This window comes from Xenopus laevis, chromosome 5S (assembly GCF_017654675.1).
Source record: "Xenopus laevis strain J_2021 chromosome 5S, Xenopus_laevis_v10.1, whole genome shotgun sequence".
NCBI classification, from domain to species: Eukaryota; Metazoa; Chordata; class Amphibia; order Anura; family Pipidae; genus Xenopus; species Xenopus laevis.
The window spans coordinates 14,153,336-14,175,444 of record NC_054380.1 but is presented as its reverse complement, the minus strand read 5'-3'; the positions used below and the strand labels follow the sequence as shown (position 1 = coordinate 14,175,444).

Genomic DNA, 22,109 nt, shown 5'->3' with positions numbered 1-22,109 from the left:
AATCACTTGACAGAATTATGCAAGGGTTAAAGTCTAGGGTGGTTCTCCCAACAGAGACGTGGCAGAAGCAGCTGTAACAACATTGGAGAGGGGGGGCTGCACAAATGGTGAGGTTGGGGTTATTTGGGGGCAGTATCTTTACACCAGAATATTCAAAGGATACTGTATTCGTATAGGATCATTATATTACAAAAAAGTAAACATCCCAACTCATAACACACGGGGGCTGTACAAATGGTACAGCAGAACAGTCAATTGTTACATGAACAAGGGCCAGCATATTAAATACAAACAGAAAACATTCACTGTCCCACAGAGTTTACCATCTAATGAAGAGTGTGAAATGTCTTGCTACAGTAAGTGAATTCTTAGGAGGTGAAAAGCACTGAGAGCAGGAGATTAGAGACATTATAACAGCCATAACTATAGAAAAGTCCAAGATGCAGTGTTATTACTGGTGCCCGGGCATCCTCACCTCTGTCTGTTCTGTGAGATGTGATCCACTCAGTCCTTTGTCTGTGGCAAGTCTGGCCAGGTAGCGTACGATGGAGTGCACATCAGTGAAGGAGATAGTACTGCAAGAGAAGTCAGGTCACGGTCTAGTCACCTCAACCACAGTTTTCAGCCAAATTCTGCACCTAAACGAAGCTTAGCAGGTCTCATTTATAAACACGGATCAAATTTGCATCTGGGCGGTTACCCATAGCAACCAATCAGTGATCAGCTTTTTTTCAGCCAGCTGCCGGTTGAACACAGAATGCAAACCTCTGATTGGTTGCCATGGGTTACTGCCCAGGTGCAAATTTGCCCCAGTCTTTATGACATCTTTTTCAGATAAACGGCAAATAATGATAACCTGCCCAATAAAAGCAGACTATCTAGCCTCTCCAGACTGATCTAACAGTTTATTGATTTGTGTAGGGACTTCCAAACCAATATTTGACCCACAGGATAGAATTCACCTGGTGAGACAACCCTGTCCCAAACATTCTGCCAAACCTTCACTAGGATCTGATCTTTAGCCGGGGGTAACCTTGCCAAACCAACATACCTTTATGTGTATTCCCAACTTTACAGAGGGCAATGTAGAGCTAGAATGTCATGCCAGGAGTCTGTGACCCTTTATTATGCCCAGCGCAGTGTACCTCAAACCCTCTTCTCTGACAATAATCCCTAAAAAGCAGGGCCATCCTGTGTGTCTGTATTTGTATGTAACCTGTACGCAGGGCTGCCGTTAGAAATCACGGGGCTCCGTACAACAAAATTTCCCCCCAAAGAATATTTTTTAAAACAACATTGGTGGCAGCTGTCTATAGCATATTAAAATAATACATTGGTGGCCAGGGGATTACAAAAAAAAAACACAAATTGGTGTTCAGAGGAATTGAACTCGTGGATTCAGGACTTCAACTTCGCTTCCTTTCGTGACATCGGGTCTTTTCGCTGCTTCGGGACTTCAGCTTTTCAGCACTTCCGCATTTTGGCTGTTCGGGACTACGGAAGGAGGCGGCACGGCTTCGGCGATGTCAAGGGGGGGAAAAGTTTAGCACTGCCGGGCCCCCCTTCAGGCCCGGGCCAGGTACACTTGTACCCCGTGCCCCCCTGATGGCGGCCCTGCCTGTACGCTTCTTGTATACAGATATGCAATCGGTTATCCGGAAAGCTGTTATCCAGAAAGTTCCGAATTACGAAATGGGCGTCTCCCATAGACTCCATTTTATCCAAATAATCCAAATTTTTAAAAATTATTTCCCTTTTCTCTGTATAAATAAAACAGTAGCTTGTACTTGATCCAAACAGAGATATAATTAATCCTTATTGGAAGCAGAAACAGCCCATTTGGGTTTATTTAATGTTTTTCTATTAGATTTAAGGGATGAAGATCCAAATTACAGAAATATCCGTTAACTGAAAAGCCCCAGGTCCCGAGCATTCTGGATAATAGGTCCCATCCCTCTACTTCTATTGTACAACACCAGGAAATATGTTGGCGCTTTATAAATGCTTGGTAATAAGAATATGAAAATGAATCATTCCACACTAGCATTTTTAATATTTTATCAACCTTATTGATGGCAGTGTGTTTACTTCTATATTCTCCCCAGCGATGGCGGACACCTTTCAACGTATGTAAATGTGAGATTACAGAGAAAAGGCAGAACTCTTACTCTGTTACCCGAAGGTGGGTGTCCTTCCCTTCCTGCACGTTGATCTGTATTTGGCCCTTTAGATGTTCCACGGTCCACAAAACAGCTGCAAGGAAAACAAAGGAAGACAGAGTTAGCCAAATAATCAGCAATTCTAGTTGCGTATGCAGGACCCATGACTGTATACAGCAGCTTAAGTACAGGAAGATTGCTCAACCGGAAGCACAAATAGGTCTTTAAACCTAGACACATACTGACATTTCTACAGAACTAGTTGTGCTATTAGTTACAACTGACTGGCATCTAATCTGCTGTCACATGTGATTTGTCTTAACCCTTTCCCTGCCAGCCGTTTTGTCCTAGATGCGAACATCTACTGCCAAGCAGTTTTTAGATATTTTGCACTCTTTCACTTTAAGGGCCTTTCCTGGGGTGGTCTTTTAGTTAACCCAGGAAAACAATGTATTGTTTTTTTCAGGACAACCTGAACTTTCACAATATGCAAGAATTTTGGTGTAATTCTACTTCTCTAATAAAATATTGGATTCTAAGTGTCAAATAAAATGAAAAAAATCATGTTGCACGAAGAACAATCACATATATCAGAAACATCATTCATTTTATGTACGAGAACACAGCCGATGTAGAAAGGTCTATGTCTCCTGAACGCGACAATACCAAATATATATAGTTTTATGGAGATTTCTCACTTGTATAGCTCAAAATCTACAAGCAGTACACAACCAAATTTCCAAAGCAACACTTCCCAAACGGCATACTTTTGATTTCAAGGCCAAACATTCCGCTAACAGTAGGTTTACCCTAGAAAACTACCCATTACTAGAAAGAACAGATTCTGGTGAATCAAAAATGGGTAGAAATATCTTTGTACTCCAAACCACCAAGTTGCAATTGTTTCCTAAAGTTATGTTTTATAGAAATTGGTGAATTTTTTGAAAAATGACCTCAAAGCTTCCACTCTACAGCAACATATCTCCCACACATCATTAGGTATCAATGTAAAACACCCCAAATATAAAATCCTGGGTCCACTGAACAGTTTGATGCCCAATATGAATAGATGTACCCAAGCACGTGGCATAGGAGGCCCCAAAAGGAAGACCCCCCATTTGTTCTGTCATTTCAGATACTGCAAAATCAACACATTTACATCGTTTTGGGGGGCGGCAAAGGTAGAAAAAAGTATGTTCACCCCAGAAAACCATATATTTTCGGAAAGTATACATTCCCCTGAATCCAAATTGGGTATGCATGTCTTTCTACACCAAAGTACCAAGCGGCAAACCATTACTAAAGTTGGTGATTTTGGCGACATTTCCAAAAATCACTTAAAAATTTCTACCCTGCAGCATCGTATTACCCACATACTTTTAGGTATCAAGACAAATCACCCCAAATATGAAAGCCTAGGGTCCTCTGAACAGTTTGATGCCCAATATGTATAGGTGTACCCAAGCAAGTGGCATATAGAGGCCTGAAAAGGAAGACCCCATATGGTCTGTCATTTCAGATACTGCAAAATCAACACATTTACATCGTTTTGGGGGGCGGCAAAGGTAGAAAAAAGTAAGTTCACCCCAGAAAACCATATATTTTCGGAAAGTACACATTGCCACGAATCTAAATTGGGTATGCATGTCTTTGTACTCCAAAGTACCAAGCCGCAAATCATTCCTAAATTTGGTGATTTTGGTGACATTTCCAAAAATCACTTAAAAATGTCTACCCTGCAGCATCGTATTTCCCACATACTTTTAGGTATCAAGAGAAATCACCCCAAATATGAAAGCCTAGGGTCCTCTGAACAGTTTGATGCCCAATATATATAGGTGTACCCAAGCACGTGGCATATAGGGGCCCCAAAAGGAAGACTCCCATATGGTCTGTCATTTGAGGTACTGCAAAATCAACACATTTACATCGTTTTGGGGGGGGGGGCAAAAGTAGAAAACAGTAAGTTCACCCCAGAAAACCATATATTTTCGGAAAGTACACATTCCAACGAATCCAAATTGGGTATGCATGTCTTTCTACGCCAAAGTACCAAGCCGCAAATCATTCCTAAATTTGGTGATTTAGGTGACATTTCCAAAAATCACCTCAAAATATCTACCCTGCAGCATCGTATTACCCACATACTTTTAGGTATCAAGACAAATCACCCCAAATATGAAAGCCTAGGGTCCTCTGAACAGTTTGATGCCCAATATGTATAGGTGTACCGAAGCATGTGGCATATAGGGGCCCTAAAAGGAAGACCCCCATATAGTCTGACATTTCAGGTACTGCAAAATCAACACATTTACATTGTTTTGGGGGGGCAAAAGTAGAAAACAGTAAGTTCACCCCAGAAAACCATATATTTTCGGAAAGTACACATTCCCACGAATTCAAATTGGGTATGCATGTCTTTCTACGCCAAAGTACCAAGCCGCAAATCATTCCTAAATTTGGTGATTTAGGTGACATTTCCAAAAATCACCTCAAAATATCTACCCTGCAGCATCGTATTACCCACATACTTTTAGGTATCAAGACAAATCACCCCAAATATGAAAGCCTAGGGTCCTCTGAACAGTTTGATGCCCGATATGTATAGGTGTACTCAAGCACGTGGCATACAGGGGCCCCAAAAGGAAGACCCCCATATAGTCTGTCATTTCAGATACTGCAAAATCAACACATTTACATCGTTTTGGGGGGGGGCAAAAGTAGAAAACAGTAAGTTCACCCCAGAAAACCATATATTTTCGGAAAGTACACATTCCAACGAATCCAAATTGGGTATGCATGTCTTTCTACGCCAAAGTACCAAGCCGCAAATCATTCCTAAATTTGGTGATTTAGGTGACATTTCCAAAAATCACCTCAAAATATCTACCCTGCAGCATCGTATTACCCACATACTTTTAGGTATCAAGAGAAATCACCCCAAATATGAAAGCCTAGGGTCCTCTGAACAGTTTGATGCCCGATATGTATAGGTGTACCCAAGCACGTGGCATACAGGGGCCCCAAAAGGAAGACCCCATATAGTCTGTCATTTCAGGTACTGCAAAATCAACACATTTACATCGTTTTGGGGGGGGCAAAAGTAGAAAACAGTAAGTTCACCCCAGAAAACCATATATTTTCGGAAAGTACACATTCCAACGAATCCAAATTGGGTATGCATGTCTTTCTACGCCAAAGTACCAAGCCGCAAATCATTCCTAAATTTGGTGATTTAGGTGACATTTCCAAAAATCACCTCAAAATATCTACCCTGCAGCATCGTATTACCCACATACTTTTAGGTATCAAGAGAAATCACCCCAAATATGAAAGCCTAGGGTCCTCTGAACAGTTTGATGCCCGATATGTATAGGTGTACCCCAGCACGTGGCATACAGGGGCCCCAAAAGGAAGACCCCCATATAGTCTGTCATTTCAGGTACTGCAAAATCAACACATTTACATCGTTTTGGGGGGGGGGGCAAAAGTAGAAAACAGTAAGTTCACCCCAGAAAACCATATATTTTCGGAAAGTACACATTCCAACGAATCCAAATTGGGTATGCATGTCTTTCTACGCCAAAGTACCAAGCCGCAAATCATTCCTAAATCTGGTGATTTTGGTGACATTTCCAAAAATGACCTCAAAATATCTACTCTGCAGCATCGTATTACCCACATACTTTTAGGTATCAAGAGAAATCACCCCAAATATGAAAGCCTAGGGTCCTCTGAACAGTTTGATGCCCGATATGTATAGGTGTACCCAAGCACGTGGCATATAGGGGCCCTAAAATGAAGACCCCTCCTTGTATGTTCTGTCATTTCAGGTACTGCAAAATCAACACATTTACATCGTTTTGGGGGGGGCAAAGGTAGAAAAAAGTAAGTTCACCCCAGAAAACCATATATTTTCGGAAAGTACACATTCCCACGAATCTAAATTGGGTATGCATGTCTTTCTACTACAAAGTACCAAGCCGCAAACCATTCCTAAATTTGGTGATTTTGGGGACATTTCCAAAAATGACTTCAAAATTTCGACCCTGCAGCATCGTATTACCCACATACTTTTAGGTATCAAGACAAATCACCCCAAATATGAAAGCCTGGGGTCCTCTGAACAGTTTGATGCCCAATATGTATAGGTGTACCCAAGCACGTGGCGTATAGGGGCCGCAAAACGAAGACCCCCATATGGTCTGTCATTTCAGGTACTGCAAAATCAACACATTTACATTGTTTTGAGGGGGGCAAATGTAGAAAAAAGTAAGTTCACCCCAGAAAACCATATATTTTTGGAAAGTACACATTCCCACGAATTCAAATTGGGTATGCATGTCTTTCTACGCCAAAGTACCAAGCCGCAAATCATTCCTAAATTTGGTGATTTAGGTGACATTTCCAAAAATCACCTCAAAATATCTACCCTGAAGCATCGTATTACCCACATACTTTTAGGTATCAAGAGAAATCACCCCAAATATGAAAGCCTAGGGTGCTCTGAACAGTTTGATGCCCGATATGTATAGGTGTACCCAAGCACGTGGCATACAGGGGCCCCAAAAGGAAGACCCCCATATAGTTGTCATTTCAGGTACTGCAAAATCAACACATTTACATCGTTTTGGGGGGGGCAAAAGTAGAAAACAGTAAGTTCACCCCAGAAAACCATATATTTTCGGAAAGTACACATTCCAACGAATCCAAATTGGGTATGCATGTCTTTCTACGCCAAAGTACCAAGCCACAAATCATTCCTAAATTTGGTGATTTAGGTGACATTTCCAAAAATCACCTCAAAATATCTACCCTGCAGCATCGTATTACCCACATACTTTTAGGTATCAAGACAAATCACCCCAAATATGAAAGCCTAGGGTCCTCTGAACAGTTTGATGCCCAATATGTATAGGTGTACCGAAGCATGTGGCATATAGGGGCCCTAAAAGGAAGACCCCCATATAGTCTGACATTTCAGGTACTGCAAAATCAACACATTTACATTGTTTTGGGGGGGCAAAAGTAGAAAACAGTAAGTTCACCCCAGAAAACCATATATTTTCGGAAAGTACACATTCCCACGAATTCAAATTGGGTATGCATGTCTTTCTACGCCAAAGTACCAAGCCGCAAATCATTCCTAAATTTGGTGATTTAGGTGACATTTCCAAAAATCACCTCAAAATATCTACCCTGCAGCATCGTATTACCCACATACTTTTAGGTATCAAGACAAATCACCCCAAATATGAAAGCCTAGGGTCCTCTGAACAGTTTGATGCCCGATATGTATAGGTGTACTCAAGCACGTGGCATACAGGGGCCCCAAAAGGAAGACCCCCATATAGTCTGTCATTTCAGATACTGCAAAATCAACACATTTACATCGTTTTGGGGGGGGGGCAAAAGTAGAAAACAGTAAGTTCACCCCAGAAAACCATATATTTTCGGAAAGTACACATTCCAACGAATCCAAATTGGGTATGCATGTCTTTCTACGCCAAAGTACCAAGCCGCAAATCATTCCTAAATTTGGTGATTTAGGTGACATTTCCAAAAATCACCTCAAAATATCTACCCTGCAGCATCGTATTACCCACATACTTTTAGGTATCAAGAGAAATCACCCCAAATATGAAAGCCTAGGGTCCTCTGAACAGTTTGATGCCCGATATGTATAGGTGTACCCAAGCACGTGGCATACAGGGGCCCCAAAAGGAAGACCCCATATAGTCTGTCATTTCAGGTACTGCAAAATCAACACATTTACATCGTTTTGGGGGGGGGCAAAAGTAGAAAACAGTAAGTTCACCCCAGAAAACCATATATTTTCGGAAAGTACACATTCCAACGAATCCAAATTGGGTATGCATGTCTTTCTACGCCAAAGTACCAAGCCGCAAATCATTCCTAAATTTGGTGATTTAGGTGACATTTCCAAAAATCACCTCAAAATATCTACCCTGCAGCATCGTATTACCCACATACTTTTAGGTATCAAGAGAAATCACCCCAAATATGAAAGCCTAGGGTCCTCTGAACAGTTTGATGCCCGATATGTATAGGTGTACCCCAGCACGTGGCATACAGGGGCCCCAAAAGGAAGACCCCCATATAGTCTGTCATTTCAGGTACTGCAAAATCAACACATTTACATCGTTTTGGGGGGGGGGCAAAAGTAGAAAACAGTAAGTTCACCCCAGAAAACCATATATTTTCGGAAAGTACACATTCCAACGAATCCAAATTGGGTATGCATGTCTTTCTACGCCAAAGTACCAAGCCGCAAATCATTCCTAAATCTGGTGATTTTGGTGACATTTCCAAAAATGACCTCAAAATATCTACTCTGCAGCATCGTATTACCCACATACTTTTAGGTATCAAGAGAAATCACCCCAAATATGAAAGCCTAGGGTCCTCTAAACAGTTTGATGCCGATATGTATAGGTGTACCCAAGCACGTGGCATATAGGGGCCCTAAAATGAAGACCCCTCCTTGTATGCTCTGTCATTTCAGGTACTGCAAAATCAACACATTTACATCGTTTTGGGGGGGGCAAAGGTAGAAAAAAGTAAGTTCACCCCAGAAAACCATATATTTTCGGAAAGTACACATTCCCACGAATCTAAATTGGGTATGCATGTCTTTCTACTACAAAGTACCAAGCCGCAAACCATTCCTAAATTTGGTGATTTTGGGGACATTTCCAAAAATGACTTCAAAATTTCGACCCTGCAGCATCGTATTACCCACATACTTTTAGGTATCAAGACAAATCACCCCAAATATGAAAGCCTGGGGTCCTCTGAACAGTTTGATGCCCAATATGTATAGGTGTACCCAAGCACGTGGCGTATAGGGGCCGCAAAACGAAGACCCCCATATGGTCTGTCATTTCAGGTACTGCAAAATCAACACATTTACATTGTTTTGAGGGGGGCAAATGTAGAAAAAAGTAAGTTCACCCCAGAAAACCATATATTTTTGGAAAGTACACATTCCCACGAATTCAAATTGGGTATGCATGTCTTTCTACGCCAAAGTACCAAGCCGCAAATCATTCCTAAATTTGGTGATTTAGGTGACATTTCCAAAAATCACCTCAAAATATCTACCCTGAAGCATCGTATTACCCACATACTTTTAGGTATCAAGAGAAATCACCCCAAATATGAAAGCCTAGGGTGCTCTGAACAGTTTGATGCCCGATATGTATAGGTGTACCCAAGCACGTGGCATACAGGGGCCCCAAAAGGAAGACCCCCATATAGTTGTCATTTCAGGTACTGCAAAATCAACACATTTACATCGTTTTGGGGGGGGCAAAAGTAGAAAACAGTAAGTTCACCCCAGAAAACCATATATTTTCGGAAAGTACACATTCCAACGAATCCAAATTGGGTATGCATGTCTTTCTACGCCAAAGTACCAAGCCACAAATCATTCCTAAATTTGGTGATTTAGGTGACATTTCCAAAAATCACCTCAAAATATCTACCCTGCAGCATCGTATTACCCACATACTTTTAGGTATCAAGACAAATCACCCCAAATATGAAAGCCTAGGGTCCTCTGAACAGTTTGATGCCCAATATGTATAGGTGTACCCAAGCACGTGGCATATAGGGGCCCCAAAAGGAAGACCCCCATATGGTCTGTCATTTCAGGTACTGCAAAATCAACACATATACATAGTTTTGGGGGGAGCAAAGGTAAAAAAAAGTGCATTCACCCCAGAAAACCATATATTTTCGGAAAGTACACATTCCCACGAATCCAAATTGGGTATGCATGTCCTTGTACTCCAAAGTACCAAGCCGCAAGCCTTTCCTAAATTTGGCGATAAAAGCAACAGTTTTTACATTTTTGAAAATTGCCTAAAAATATTGCAATTGGCCGCATTTATCTCACCCAATTTCTTACATACAATTCTAAAACACCATAAATACTGATGCCAAGGGTCAATTGAACCGTTTGATGCCCAATATGCATTGATATACCAAGGCAGCTGGCATGTGCGGACCCAAAATGAAAATAGTGCATATGATTTTTCTCTGCTGCCGATTCGCCTTCTGTGAACATAGACCCTTGACTTCATATTATATGCCTCAAGACCCTCCTAACAGCAAAGACCCCCCCAAAACCATATATTTTTGGAAAGTACACATTCTGACGAATCCAAAAAAGATAAAGACGTCTTTCTACACCAAACTGCAAAGCTTTTCTAAACGCAGAGGTTTTTACATTTCTGAAAATCGCCTAAAATTGTTGCAGTTTGCCGCATTTATCACACACACTGTTTTACGTATAAAGAAAAATCACCCTAAATATGGACGTCAGAGGTCTACTAAATAGTTTGATGCCCAATATGCATAGATTTACCAAAGTATGTGGCGTGTACAGACCCCAAATGAAAAACATGCCTATGAATTTTCACGCTAGCCAACTAAGCTGCAGAAAAGAGAGCCCCAACTGTGCGTTATGTGCCATAAGACCCCAAAACTGTAAAAAGACCCCCAGAAACCCATATATTTTTGGAAAGCATATATTCTGGCGAATCAAACTAAGTAAAATAAATCTTTCTATACCAAAGCACCAAACAGCAAAACTATACTAAAGATACATAAGGAACAATAATGCATGGATAAAATTGCAATAAAACCACAAAAATAGCGTAAATCAATGAAATAACAAAATAATTGATCCGGCAGCGTAATTAGTGGCCGAAATCGATTATCCAATAGTCACGCTGTCAAAATAACATGCTTTTAGGCAAAACAAACAGTACAATGAATAAGTAAAAAAAAAAAAAAAACCCTGTTTGTGAGTTTTTGTGTATACATATTTGTGCACTAATAAAAGTTGTCTGAGTGTGCAAATACATGTAATTAAGTGTAAATAAGTGTACAAAATCGACTAAGTGTGCTAAAATAAAAAAATAAAAAAACACAAATTTTTACTAAAATGTTCATGTAAGTGTATAAATGTACTGTAGGTATGTGTAAGTGCAGGTAAGTGTGTAAAAAAAAGTGCACTTACCGTTTTTGTAGCAGGAGGATCGCTGGAACCGAAGGACGACTCCTGGCAGCGTGTCTGCAGAGTTACTGCGCAGCAGGAAGTGACTGGGCGCGTGGTGCGACGAGGAGGAGGTAAGCCAGCAGCAGCAGCGCTTACATTGCGCTTCTGCTACTTTGAAGTCGGATCTGCGACAATCGCGTCGCAGATCCGACTTGACAGCCCCCCAGCCACGTTGCCCAGGGGGCTGTCTACCCTCCTGACTCTCTGCAGAGGCGGCAAAAGCCGCCGATGCAGAGAGAAGGGCTCAGCTGCAAAAGAACGTACGAGGTACGTTCTTGGCAGCCTGAGCCCTGAACCGCCAGCACGTACGCCGTACGTGCTTGGCGGTTAAAGGGTTAAATGTAGTGCCTCTGTGTATGGAGAATGCCCATGTAAGCATGCACAAGATATAAGATCTTTTAGTCTAGTAAAGAGGAATAAATAGATTATTTTCAGTTGTTAGCTATTCTGCCTTGCAGCGCTGGGGTCCGTGGTTTAACTCCTGCCAAAACACGATCTGCAAGGAGTTAGTATGTTCTCCATTGCTTGCATTGATTACCTCCACTTACTAATTTTGGAGTGTGGGAGAAAGTCATACAGGCAGTTAATTGGCTCCTGATGAAACGGACCATAGAGTAGAGTCCTGCGCGGGTCAATTTTTTGGAACCCGTACCTGACCCATACCCGCATTACGCAACCCAGACCTGCATATTTACCCAACATGTAACTGCTGCCCGACCTGCAAGTACCTTATCCGCAACCCAGACCCGCTGAATCAGGAAGTGCTGTCATTGTAAACCGGATGTGATCCCTTTAAAGGAGAACTAAACTCTAAAAATGAATGTGACTAAAAATGCAATATTTTAGATCATGACCTTATTGCACGAGGCTAAAGTTTCAGCTTGTCAATAGCAGCAATGATCCAGGACTTCAAACTTGTCACAGGGGGTCACCATCTTGGAAAGTGTCTGTGACACTCACATGCTCAGTGGGCTCTGATTGGCTGTTGAGAAGCTAAGCTTAGGGCTCGTCACTAATTATCCAGCAGAAAATGAGGTTGGCCTGTAATTTAAGATGATGCTACAGGGCTGATTATTAAATTTGGATGCTAAATGCACTGGTTTCTTTGCTGCCATGTAGTAATTATGTGTATTAATTACTAATCAGCCTTATATGGTGACATTTCTATTCTATGTGTACTGTATATTGTGAGTGGGTCCCTAAGCTCAGTAAGTGACAGTAGCACAGAGCATGTGCAGTGAATCAGCAGAAAAGAAGATGGGGAGCTACTGGGGCATCTTTGGAGACGTAGATCTTTACTGCTAAAGGGCTGTGGTTGCCTTGGGCTGGTACAGAAGCACAAAACATCATGTACAATATTTCTAGCTACTTATTTAGTTAAGCTTTAGTTCTCCTTTAAGATTTCTAATCACTAGGTTCATTGTCGGGTTTGGGTACAAAACAGGTTTAGTGAAGTTGTTTTGCTAAAGGCAAATGTGTCAAACACGGAAACACCTCTCACAGGAAATAAGAATAATAATAATAATAATATTGTTTTCATTTCTTCCTGCGTGCTGCCCAGAAACTAGATCTGCCTATATTTATTTTATCATTTTTATGGTAATCTGTCCAAACCACTCAGGTAGTCAACCCCTCAGAACCACAATACATCATTTCCCAGGCCGCAGAACCTTGTGCTACATTATCCCATCAGCAGAACCGGCCTGTCGTACCGCTCCCACACAGGAATGGGCCCATTATCAGGATAGATCTCTGGCTCCTTTTTGGACTGGAGCAGAAATACATAATGCATATCTGGCCCTAATAATGGGGGCGGCCATTGTCTGTACCTACTAATACATTATTTCGCAGCAAGCTCATGAAACATACTCAATATCACAACGGACAATGGGTCTTCTTTGCTAGCAAGTACAGGTATAGGACCTATTGTCCAGAATGCTTGAGGACCTGGGGGTTTCTGAATAAATGATATTTCGTTAATTTGGATCTTCATGCCTTAAGTCTACTAGAAAATTATGTAAACATTAAATGAACCCAATAGGCTGGTTTTGCTTCCAATAAGGATTAATAATACCTTAGTTGAGATCAAGTACAAGTTAATGTTTCATTATTACAGAGAAAAAGGAAATACATTTTAAAAATGTGCATATTTCAGATCAAATGGAGTCTATGGGAGATGGCCCTTTCGTAATTCGGAGCTTTCTGGATAACAGGTTTCCAGATAACGGATCCCATAACTGTATACAAATTAGGGTTCAGGTCATCATTCAGCCAAAATATTTTTTTTTTGAAGTTTATCAAAGCACAAGTCACATGACTAGGGGCAGCTGGGAAACTAACAATATGTCTAGCCCCATGTCAGATTTCAAGAAGAAAGTGCTGCTGGAGCAGCACTATTAACGGAAGCATTTAGAAAAAAAAACATGTTTTCCCAGCACAGTATCTCTTAAGCATAGAGTTTAGCACATACAGTATACAGTGTAACTGCATAGCAAATTGCAGAGCTCACATTGCATGTAATAGAAACCTTGCCCAGCAACTGATCAACTCACTCTCACCAGCACTTCCGCAATACACCTTGTCTTACACAAACACACAAATATATATATATATATATATATATATATATATATATATATATATATATATATATAAATATATATATATATATATAAATATAAATATATAAACATATATATATAAATATAAACATATATAAATATAAACATATATAAATATAAACATATATATATATATATAAATATAAATATAAACATATATATATATATAAATATAAACATATATATATATATATATATATATATATATATATATATATATATATATATATATAAATATAAACATATATATATAAATATAAATTATATAAATATAAACATATATATATAATATAAATTATATAAATATAAACATATATATAAATATAAATTATATATACATATATATAAATATAAATTATATATATATATATATATATAAATATAAATTATATATATATATATAAATATAAATTATATATATATATATATATATAAATATAAATTATATATATATATATATAAATATAAATTATATATATAAATATAAATTATATATATATAAATATAAATTATATATATAAATATAAATTATATATATAAATATAAATTATATATATAAATATAAATTATATATATAAATATATATATATATAAATATATATATATATATATATATATATATATATATATATATATATATATATATATATACATATACATACATACATATACACACACACAGGTATAGGATCCATTATCCACAAGCCCGTTATCCAGAAAGTTCTGAATTGTCTCCCATAGATCAATAAATACATTTAATCAAGATAATCCAAATTTTTAATACTGATTTCCTTTTTCTCTGTAGTAATAAAACAGTAGCTTGTACTTGATCCCAACTAAGATATAATTAATACTTATTGGAAGCAAAACCAGCCTATTGGGTTTATTTAATGTTTACATGATTTTCTAATAGACTTGAGGTATGTTGATCCAAATTACGGAAAGATCTATTATCCGGAAAACCCCAGGTCCCATGCCTTTAAAGTACCATAAAGCACTTGCATCCAAACACACTCCTCTTAAACTTGGCTGGCAATGCGTCTACTCTGCCTCTTCTGATGAGTTTTAGCCAGCTGCGCCTACCGATGCTGGCTCCAAGGTGGAGGTAGCTTAAACGAGAGCTAAAGCCTACATAAAGAAGCAGTTAGAAATATTATACATTAGGTTTTGGGCTTCTGTACCAGCCCAAGACAACCACACCCCTTTAGCAGTAAAGATCTGTGTCTCCAAAGATGCCCCAGTAGCTCCCCATCTTCTTTTCTGCTGGTTCACTGCACATGCTCTGTGCTGCTGCCACAATTCATATACAGCTTCAATAAATATTGATATAACAAGTCAACCTCTAAACATTTTGGGGGCCCTGTAATATCTAGTTACGTCACTGTGTGCACTCCAGACATGACACAAACCTCTGCTAGGAAACCCCTTTACACAACTTGCACCTGCTTTTGGTCCAAATGCAAACACAGCTGTGTCTCTGGGCAGAGGCAATTAAGGGTTAAAAAAAAGTTATCAATGTATGCCCGAAATTCCTTAATGACACCCAGAATCTTTGACCTTGACACGAGTTTTATGAGACTGGATCTAAATCCCAAAAGCACTGCTGATTACTGCCAGTCACACAAGTTCCAAGAAATACATCAACCCGTTCCATTTTTACTTTCTTTAATGAAAAAGAAATCTATCTCCAATATACTTTAATTAAAAAATGTGTACCGTTTTTATAAGAAACCTGACTGTATGCAGTGAAATTCTCCCTTCATTTACTGCTGTGGATAGGAATTGTCAGACTGTCCCTAACTGCTGAGCAGGGAAACAATCATACTTATGAACAGCAGGGGGAGCCCCCGCCTTACTTCCCAGCCATGCAGAACTCAAGCAGCTTTGTTTATGACAATCCCTAAGCAGCCCAGACTACACTGATCATGTGCACAGTCTTGGTCTTGCAAAGATGTATAACAAAGTTACAAGATGGTGACCCCCTGTAGCCAACTTTGAAAGCATAAATTATTTGTTTGATTAGGCTTGTGGTGCAGTAATTTCATGTTTATATTTAGTATACAAAATACAGCATTTCTAGCCTTATTCTATTTTACACTTTACATGCCCTTTAAGCGTTTTTTGGGGCATCTTGTTGGGAAAGGGGTGCAACAAGGTGTCAAGAGAAGCCAGAATTAGGGCAGCTTCCTTTAAAAAGGTGGTTGACCTGTAATGTAACTTTTGTATGTTATAGCATGGCTAATTCTAGATAACTTTTCAATTGGCCTTTAAGTTTTTGGATTATTTGCCTTCTTCTTCTGCTTGCTGTTTCCAGCTTTCAAATGAGCGGGTCACTGACCCCCATCTAAAAACAGATGCTCTGTAAGGCTACAAATGTATTGTTATTCCTACTATTTTTTAGTCCTCGTTCTAATCAAGCCTCTCTCCTATTCATATTCCAGTCTTTCATTCAAATCAGCGCATGGTTGTTAGGATAATTTAAAACTGCAAACTGGAGAGCTGCTGAATAAAAAGCTAAATAACTCCAAAACCACACATAAAAAATTAACGCCAATCACTCTCTACATCATACTAAAACCTCATTTAAAATTAAGGGTAGGACTACACGGACATTTTTGGCGCGTACAGACGAGCAGGTAAGAGATAAAAATGTCGGATGAAGTCTCAGCGTTAATCCGACGCAAAACGACTGTCGGATGCAGATGTAGCATGCAGTGTCTGAATCCGACAGTCGTGTCACATGGATCAACGCTGTTACTTCATCCGACAATGCATTCACTTAACTTATTTCCGTTGCATGCGATATGATGCCGGCGTTATATTGCAGCGCGTCAGATCACGCCAAAAATGTCCGTTTAGTCCTACCCTAATGCGTCAACTTGTTCAACTTTCACATGCCAAGAACAAGTAGTTATCCAGTAGTTAAGTACAAGGCTGGGAGAAGTATAAAGGGCAGGGAGAAGTATAAAGGGCTGGGAGAAGTATAAAGGGCTGGGAGAAGTATAAAGGGCTGGGAGAAGTATAAAGGGCTGGGAGAAGTATAAAGGGCTGGGAGAAGTATAAAGGGCTGGGAGAAGTATAAAGGGCTGGGAGAAGTATAAAAGGCTGAGAGAAGTAAAAATGAGCTGGGAGAAGAATAAAGGGCTGGGAGAAGAATAAAGGGCTGGGAGAAGAATAAAGGGCTGAGAGAAGTATAAAGGGCTGGGAGAAGTATAAAGGGCAGGGAGAAGTATAAAGGGCAGGGAGAAGTATAAAGGGCAGGGAGAAGTATAAAGGGCAGGGAGAAGTATAAAGGGCAGGGAGAAGTATAAAGGGCTGGGAGAAGTATAAAAGGCTGGGAGAAGTAAAAATTAGCTGGGAGAAGAATAAAGGGCTGAGAGAAGTATAAAGGGCAGGGAGAAGTATAAAGGGCAGGGAGAAGTATAAAGGGCAGGGAGAAGTATAAAGGGCAGGGAGAAGTATAAAGGGCTGGGAGAAGTATAAAGGGCTGGGAGAAGTATAAAGGGCTGGGAGAAGTATAAAAGGCTGGGAGAAGTATAAAAGGCTGGGAGAAGTAAAAATGAGCTGGGAGAAGAATAAAGGGCTGAGAGAAGTATAAAGGGCAGGGAGAAGTATAAAGGGCTGGGAGAAGTATAAAGGGCTGGGAGAAGTATAAAGGGCTGGGAGAAGTATAAAGGGCTGGGAGAAGTATAAAGGGCTGGGAGAAGTATAAAGGGCTGGGAGAAGTATAAAGAGCTGGGAGAAGTATAAAGAGCTGGGAGAAGTATAAAGAGCTGGGAGAAGTATAAAGAGCTGGGAGAAGTATAAAGGGCTGGGAGAAGTATAAAAGGCTGGGAGAAGTATAAAAGGCTGGGAGAAGTAAAAATGAGCTGGGAGAAGAATAAAGGGCTGAGAGAAGTATAAAGGGCTGGGAGAAGTATAAAGGGCTGGGAGAAGTATAAAGGGCTGGGAGAAGTATAAAGGGCTGGGAGAAGTATAAAGGGCTGGGAGAAGTATAAAGGGCTGGGAGAAGTAAAAATGAGCTGGGAGAAGAATAAAGGGCTGAGAGAAGTATAAAGGGCAGGGAGAAGTATAAAGGGCAGGGAGAAGTATAAAGGGCTGGGAGAAGTATAAAGGGCTGGGAGAAGTATAAAGGGCTGGGAGAAGTATAAAGGGCTGGGAGAAGTATAAAGAGCTGGGAGAAGTATAAAGGGCTGGGAGAAGTATAAAAGGCTGGGAGAAGTATAAAAGGCTGGGAGAAGTAAAAATGAGCTGGGAGAAGAATAAAGGGCTGAGAGAAGTATAAAGGGCTGAGAGAAGTATAAAGGGCTGAGAGAAGTATAAAGAGCTGAGAGAAGTATAAAGAGCTGGGAGAAGTACAAAGAGCTGGGAGAAGTACAAAGGGCTGAGAGAAGTATAAAGGGCTGAGAGAAGTATAAAGGGCTGAGAGAAGTATAAAGGGCTGAGAGAAGTATAAAGGGCTGAGAGAAGTATAAAGAGCTGAGAGAAGTACAAAGATCTGAGAGGAAGTATAAAGAGCTGAGAGAAGTATAAAGAGCTGGGAGAAGTACAAAGGGCTGAGAGAAGTATAAAGAACAGGGAGAAGTATCAAGAGCTGAGAGAAGTGTCAGTCTGATGCAACTCTGTGCAAATGCCATTGGTAATAGTCCAGGGCAATAAAAGGGGGTTCAGGCAGGAATATACGGCTATAAATGCAATATACAGTATCACAGGGAATGAGCAGCATTAATTATAATTATAGCAAATTACTTCTCATGAGCAGAACAACTGCCACATGTCCCAGGAATTATCAGGCAGCACTGCAAGGTGCACACATACACACATTCAAGCATGCGGAAGTGACAAGCGGCCATTACCCAGAGGGGGACTGGAGCTCGACACGGTCAGTGTAAGCGCCATAGTGTCTCCGCTAGTGATGCTACTGCAGATCCCAGTGGCTGCCACGAAGCTCCTGGCTGAATGAGACAGAGCACAGCCCGCTTCCTGTTTACACATGCTACAGCGCGGCCTTAGTAGTGGCATCACTTCCGGGCTGGAAAGCCGAGGCGACATTTTGATTACTGGCATCCCAGTGTTACAGACTATGAGACATCTAGATCGGCCATATTGGGTTTGGGCAAACACAGTTATGTATACTATTTCAAGTTACTTTGACGTCTAAGTAATGTGATTATCTACGGTCTACATTATTCCTGTACGGTGTTTTTTTTTTAAAAAAAAAGCATAGAGTAACTTGCCAAGAATACAAGTAAAAGCACATATAGGTTGTTTGCCCTGATGCCAATTAGTAAGAAGGATGCTTGATGATGCCAATTTTTGAGGGAAGAAAAATAACAAATAGGATGGTATTTAAAGGCATACTGTCATGGGAAAAAACATTTTTTTCAAAATGAATCAGTTAATAGTTGCTGCTCCAGCAGAATTCTGCACTGAAATCCATTTCTCAAAAGAGCAAACAGATTTTTTTTATATTCAATTTTGAAATCTGACATGGGGCTCGACATATTGTCAATTTCCCAGTTGCCCCAAATTCGACCCTTAATAACTCTGCCCCTTAGTTTGTGTTATAATCTCAGAGATTGTAAACTCATTGTTTAATTGACAGCATATATATGCCTTGTAAAGCATTCCATACTAGTCAGGAAAAACTCAACCAACACCCAACCATAACCCTTATAATGTTGCCATTGTAGTACCCGCACCCAACCCGTACCTACAGCCTCTCTCTCTGTACATTACTTCTGTGAGTGCGCTTTTGGTACCTGCAGACTGGTAGTCAAACCGCAGGTCACAGCGAGTCAGAGCAGGTTTCGGGTCAACCGCACATCACTATTCCATCCATCACTAGTGGTGCTATACTGTATAACTCCACAAGTGATGTGTGGAATAGTAACCACTATATGAACTATACATATAAAGTATTACAAATGCTTTACTAAGACATTAACTTCTTGATAAAGAATGGACACTGTGCAGAACCACCTAGAACTATAGTGTATCTCCTCTGTCCACAATTCCTAGGTTTTGCATCTTGTGAATCATTTCATGAATATAGAGACAAAAAAAGGTTGGTCTCACATAAGAATAGGAAGAGGAGCCCTTTTATGGAAACCCCCCGTTGGATCATAGTCTGATCCCATAAGATATGCACTGAAACAATAAAAATAACAAAAAGTTTCATTGGATGGACGAAGATGTTTTATTTGTTCCATTACTAACCAATTAACAGATAATTATTAAAACATCACATGGCAACTAGAGGGAATGTCTGATGCATATAAATTTGCATATCCAAACAAATAATTGTGCACAAATACCTAAGATGGTCATACAATTCTCACCTGGTCTCTTCATTCTCACCTTGTGGGTGTTATCAGGCTGATCCTGTCGTTTGTTCAGTGATCAGATTAAAACAACAAGAATGTAGACCAGGGGTCCCCAAACTTTTTTTTACCTGTGAGCCACATATAAATGTATATATGGACTGCAAACCCATAGGAGGTTCTGTTTGGCAGTACACTTGTTTTTTATGCACCAAAACTTGCCTCTAAGCCTGGAATTCAAAAATAATCATCTGCTTTGAGACCACTGGGATCAACATCCAAGGGGTTGGGGAGCAACATGTTGCTCGCGGGCTACTGGTTGGGGACCACTGATGTAGACTGTTGGGATGAGGACCGCATTGTCTCATTGATGTGGTTCTGCCCAATCAATATTTGGCCAATTTTAGGAGAAATATCAGTTGGGCAGGCAGATGGCCCCCTACACATGTCAATAAGATACCAAGTTGGCCTGAAAGGACCAAAACATCAGCTTTTTATTGGCCCGTGGATGTCTGAAATCTTACCAATTAAGTACAAATATGAAGAACATTCTTCGGCTGAGATACCAACATACGTAATAAATTGTAAATGTGCTGTTTTCCATAGCAGCCAATCAGAGAGGAGATTCAACCAGTCTACTACAAGTAACAAAATAAAATCAGCCCTTACTGGTTGCCCTGGCTACACTAAGACAATTCAGGATTTATGTTAGCAAATAAGCCCCAATTAGAAAATTGCCACGTTGTACTTTGTGACCTATCACATGAATGTCTTTCTGCTTAAAGGAATGTCAAAACAGACTTATACTCCATCAATGATGTAACAGGTATCGTTGTAACATCATCTATAACTCAGCATATATATATATTATTAATTCTAAACAAGGTAAAAAAATTTTTTTATTTTAGGTGATGATATGATGTATCTGCCGTTTCTGGAAACAAAGTAAGCAATAATTAAGTTTTTTGTATCGATGAAGATTTTTCTTTTGTATCGATTTTTTCTGGGCTAATTCTTTTATTGGACTGAATGCACCGGTATATAACAATGTCACATAGCGACATCTAGTGGTGAGATTGAAAAATGACTTGAGAAATTTGCACTTATTGTATTAACCAGTTGCTATTGACGTCATTATGGCGCCTTTTTTGGAGGGGTGTGTGAGTATTTACACTACTGTTTTCCCACTAATACTTCATCCTTGATAAAGGGCTGAAACGTTGGATACACGAGTGATGGCTCAATAAATCAGTAATTTAAAATTTGGAGTGCTGGTCCATTTTGAAGATTGTACATAATATTTGACCAAGCATCCAAAAGTGGTTTGGAGAGTAAGAGTGTGGGTATTTTCAGAATTATAATTCTATATATATATATATATATATATATATATATATATATATATATATATATATATATATATATATATATATATATATATATATATATATATATATATATATAATATATATTGAGGCATGTAAAGTCATAGTACTTGGCATATTGCTCTATGAAAAAAAAACAATATTTTAATATACTATATGCAGAAACCTTAGCATGACTTAAAAGTATCAGTGCTATTTTTTTTTCAAAATACCACATTGCCTAGATCTCTCTAGCAAGAATAGTTCTGCCAGATGAGGCTATATTCATTATAAACAAATAATTATTTGTATAATATTTTATGCCAGGCAAGGCTGCAACTAGGGATGCACCGAATCCAGGATTCGGTTCGGGATTCGGCCAGCCTTTTTCTTCCGAATCCTTCTGCCCGGCCAAACTGAATCCAAATCCTAATTTGCATATGCAAATTAGGGGCGGGGGGAAATCGCATGACTTTTTGTCACAATACAAGGAAGTAAAAAATGTTTTCCCCTTCCCACCCCATGGATATGCAAATTAGGATTCGGTTCTGTAT

At 39.6% G+C, this 22,109-nt stretch overlaps 1 protein-coding gene across 3 annotated transcripts in view; it reads right to left on the bottom strand.

The window, feature by feature from the left end:
* Positions 1 to 18,935, bottom strand: part of eprs1.S (glutamyl-prolyl-tRNA synthetase 1 S homeolog) — a 58,370-nt gene extending 39,435 nt beyond the window's left edge. For 2 of the 3 annotated variants that reach the window (XM_041563878.1, XM_041563879.1), the window contains exons 1-3: positions 18,725 to 18,935; positions 2,169 to 2,253; positions 476 to 575 (exon numbers count right to left, since the gene is read on the bottom strand). In XM_041563878.1, the coding sequence (XP_041419812.1) occupies positions 476 to 575; positions 2,169 to 2,253; positions 18,725 to 18,935 (396 nt within the window). 3 annotated transcript variants of the gene reach the window in all.
* Between the last annotated feature and the right edge of the window lie 3,174 nt (positions 18,936 to 22,109).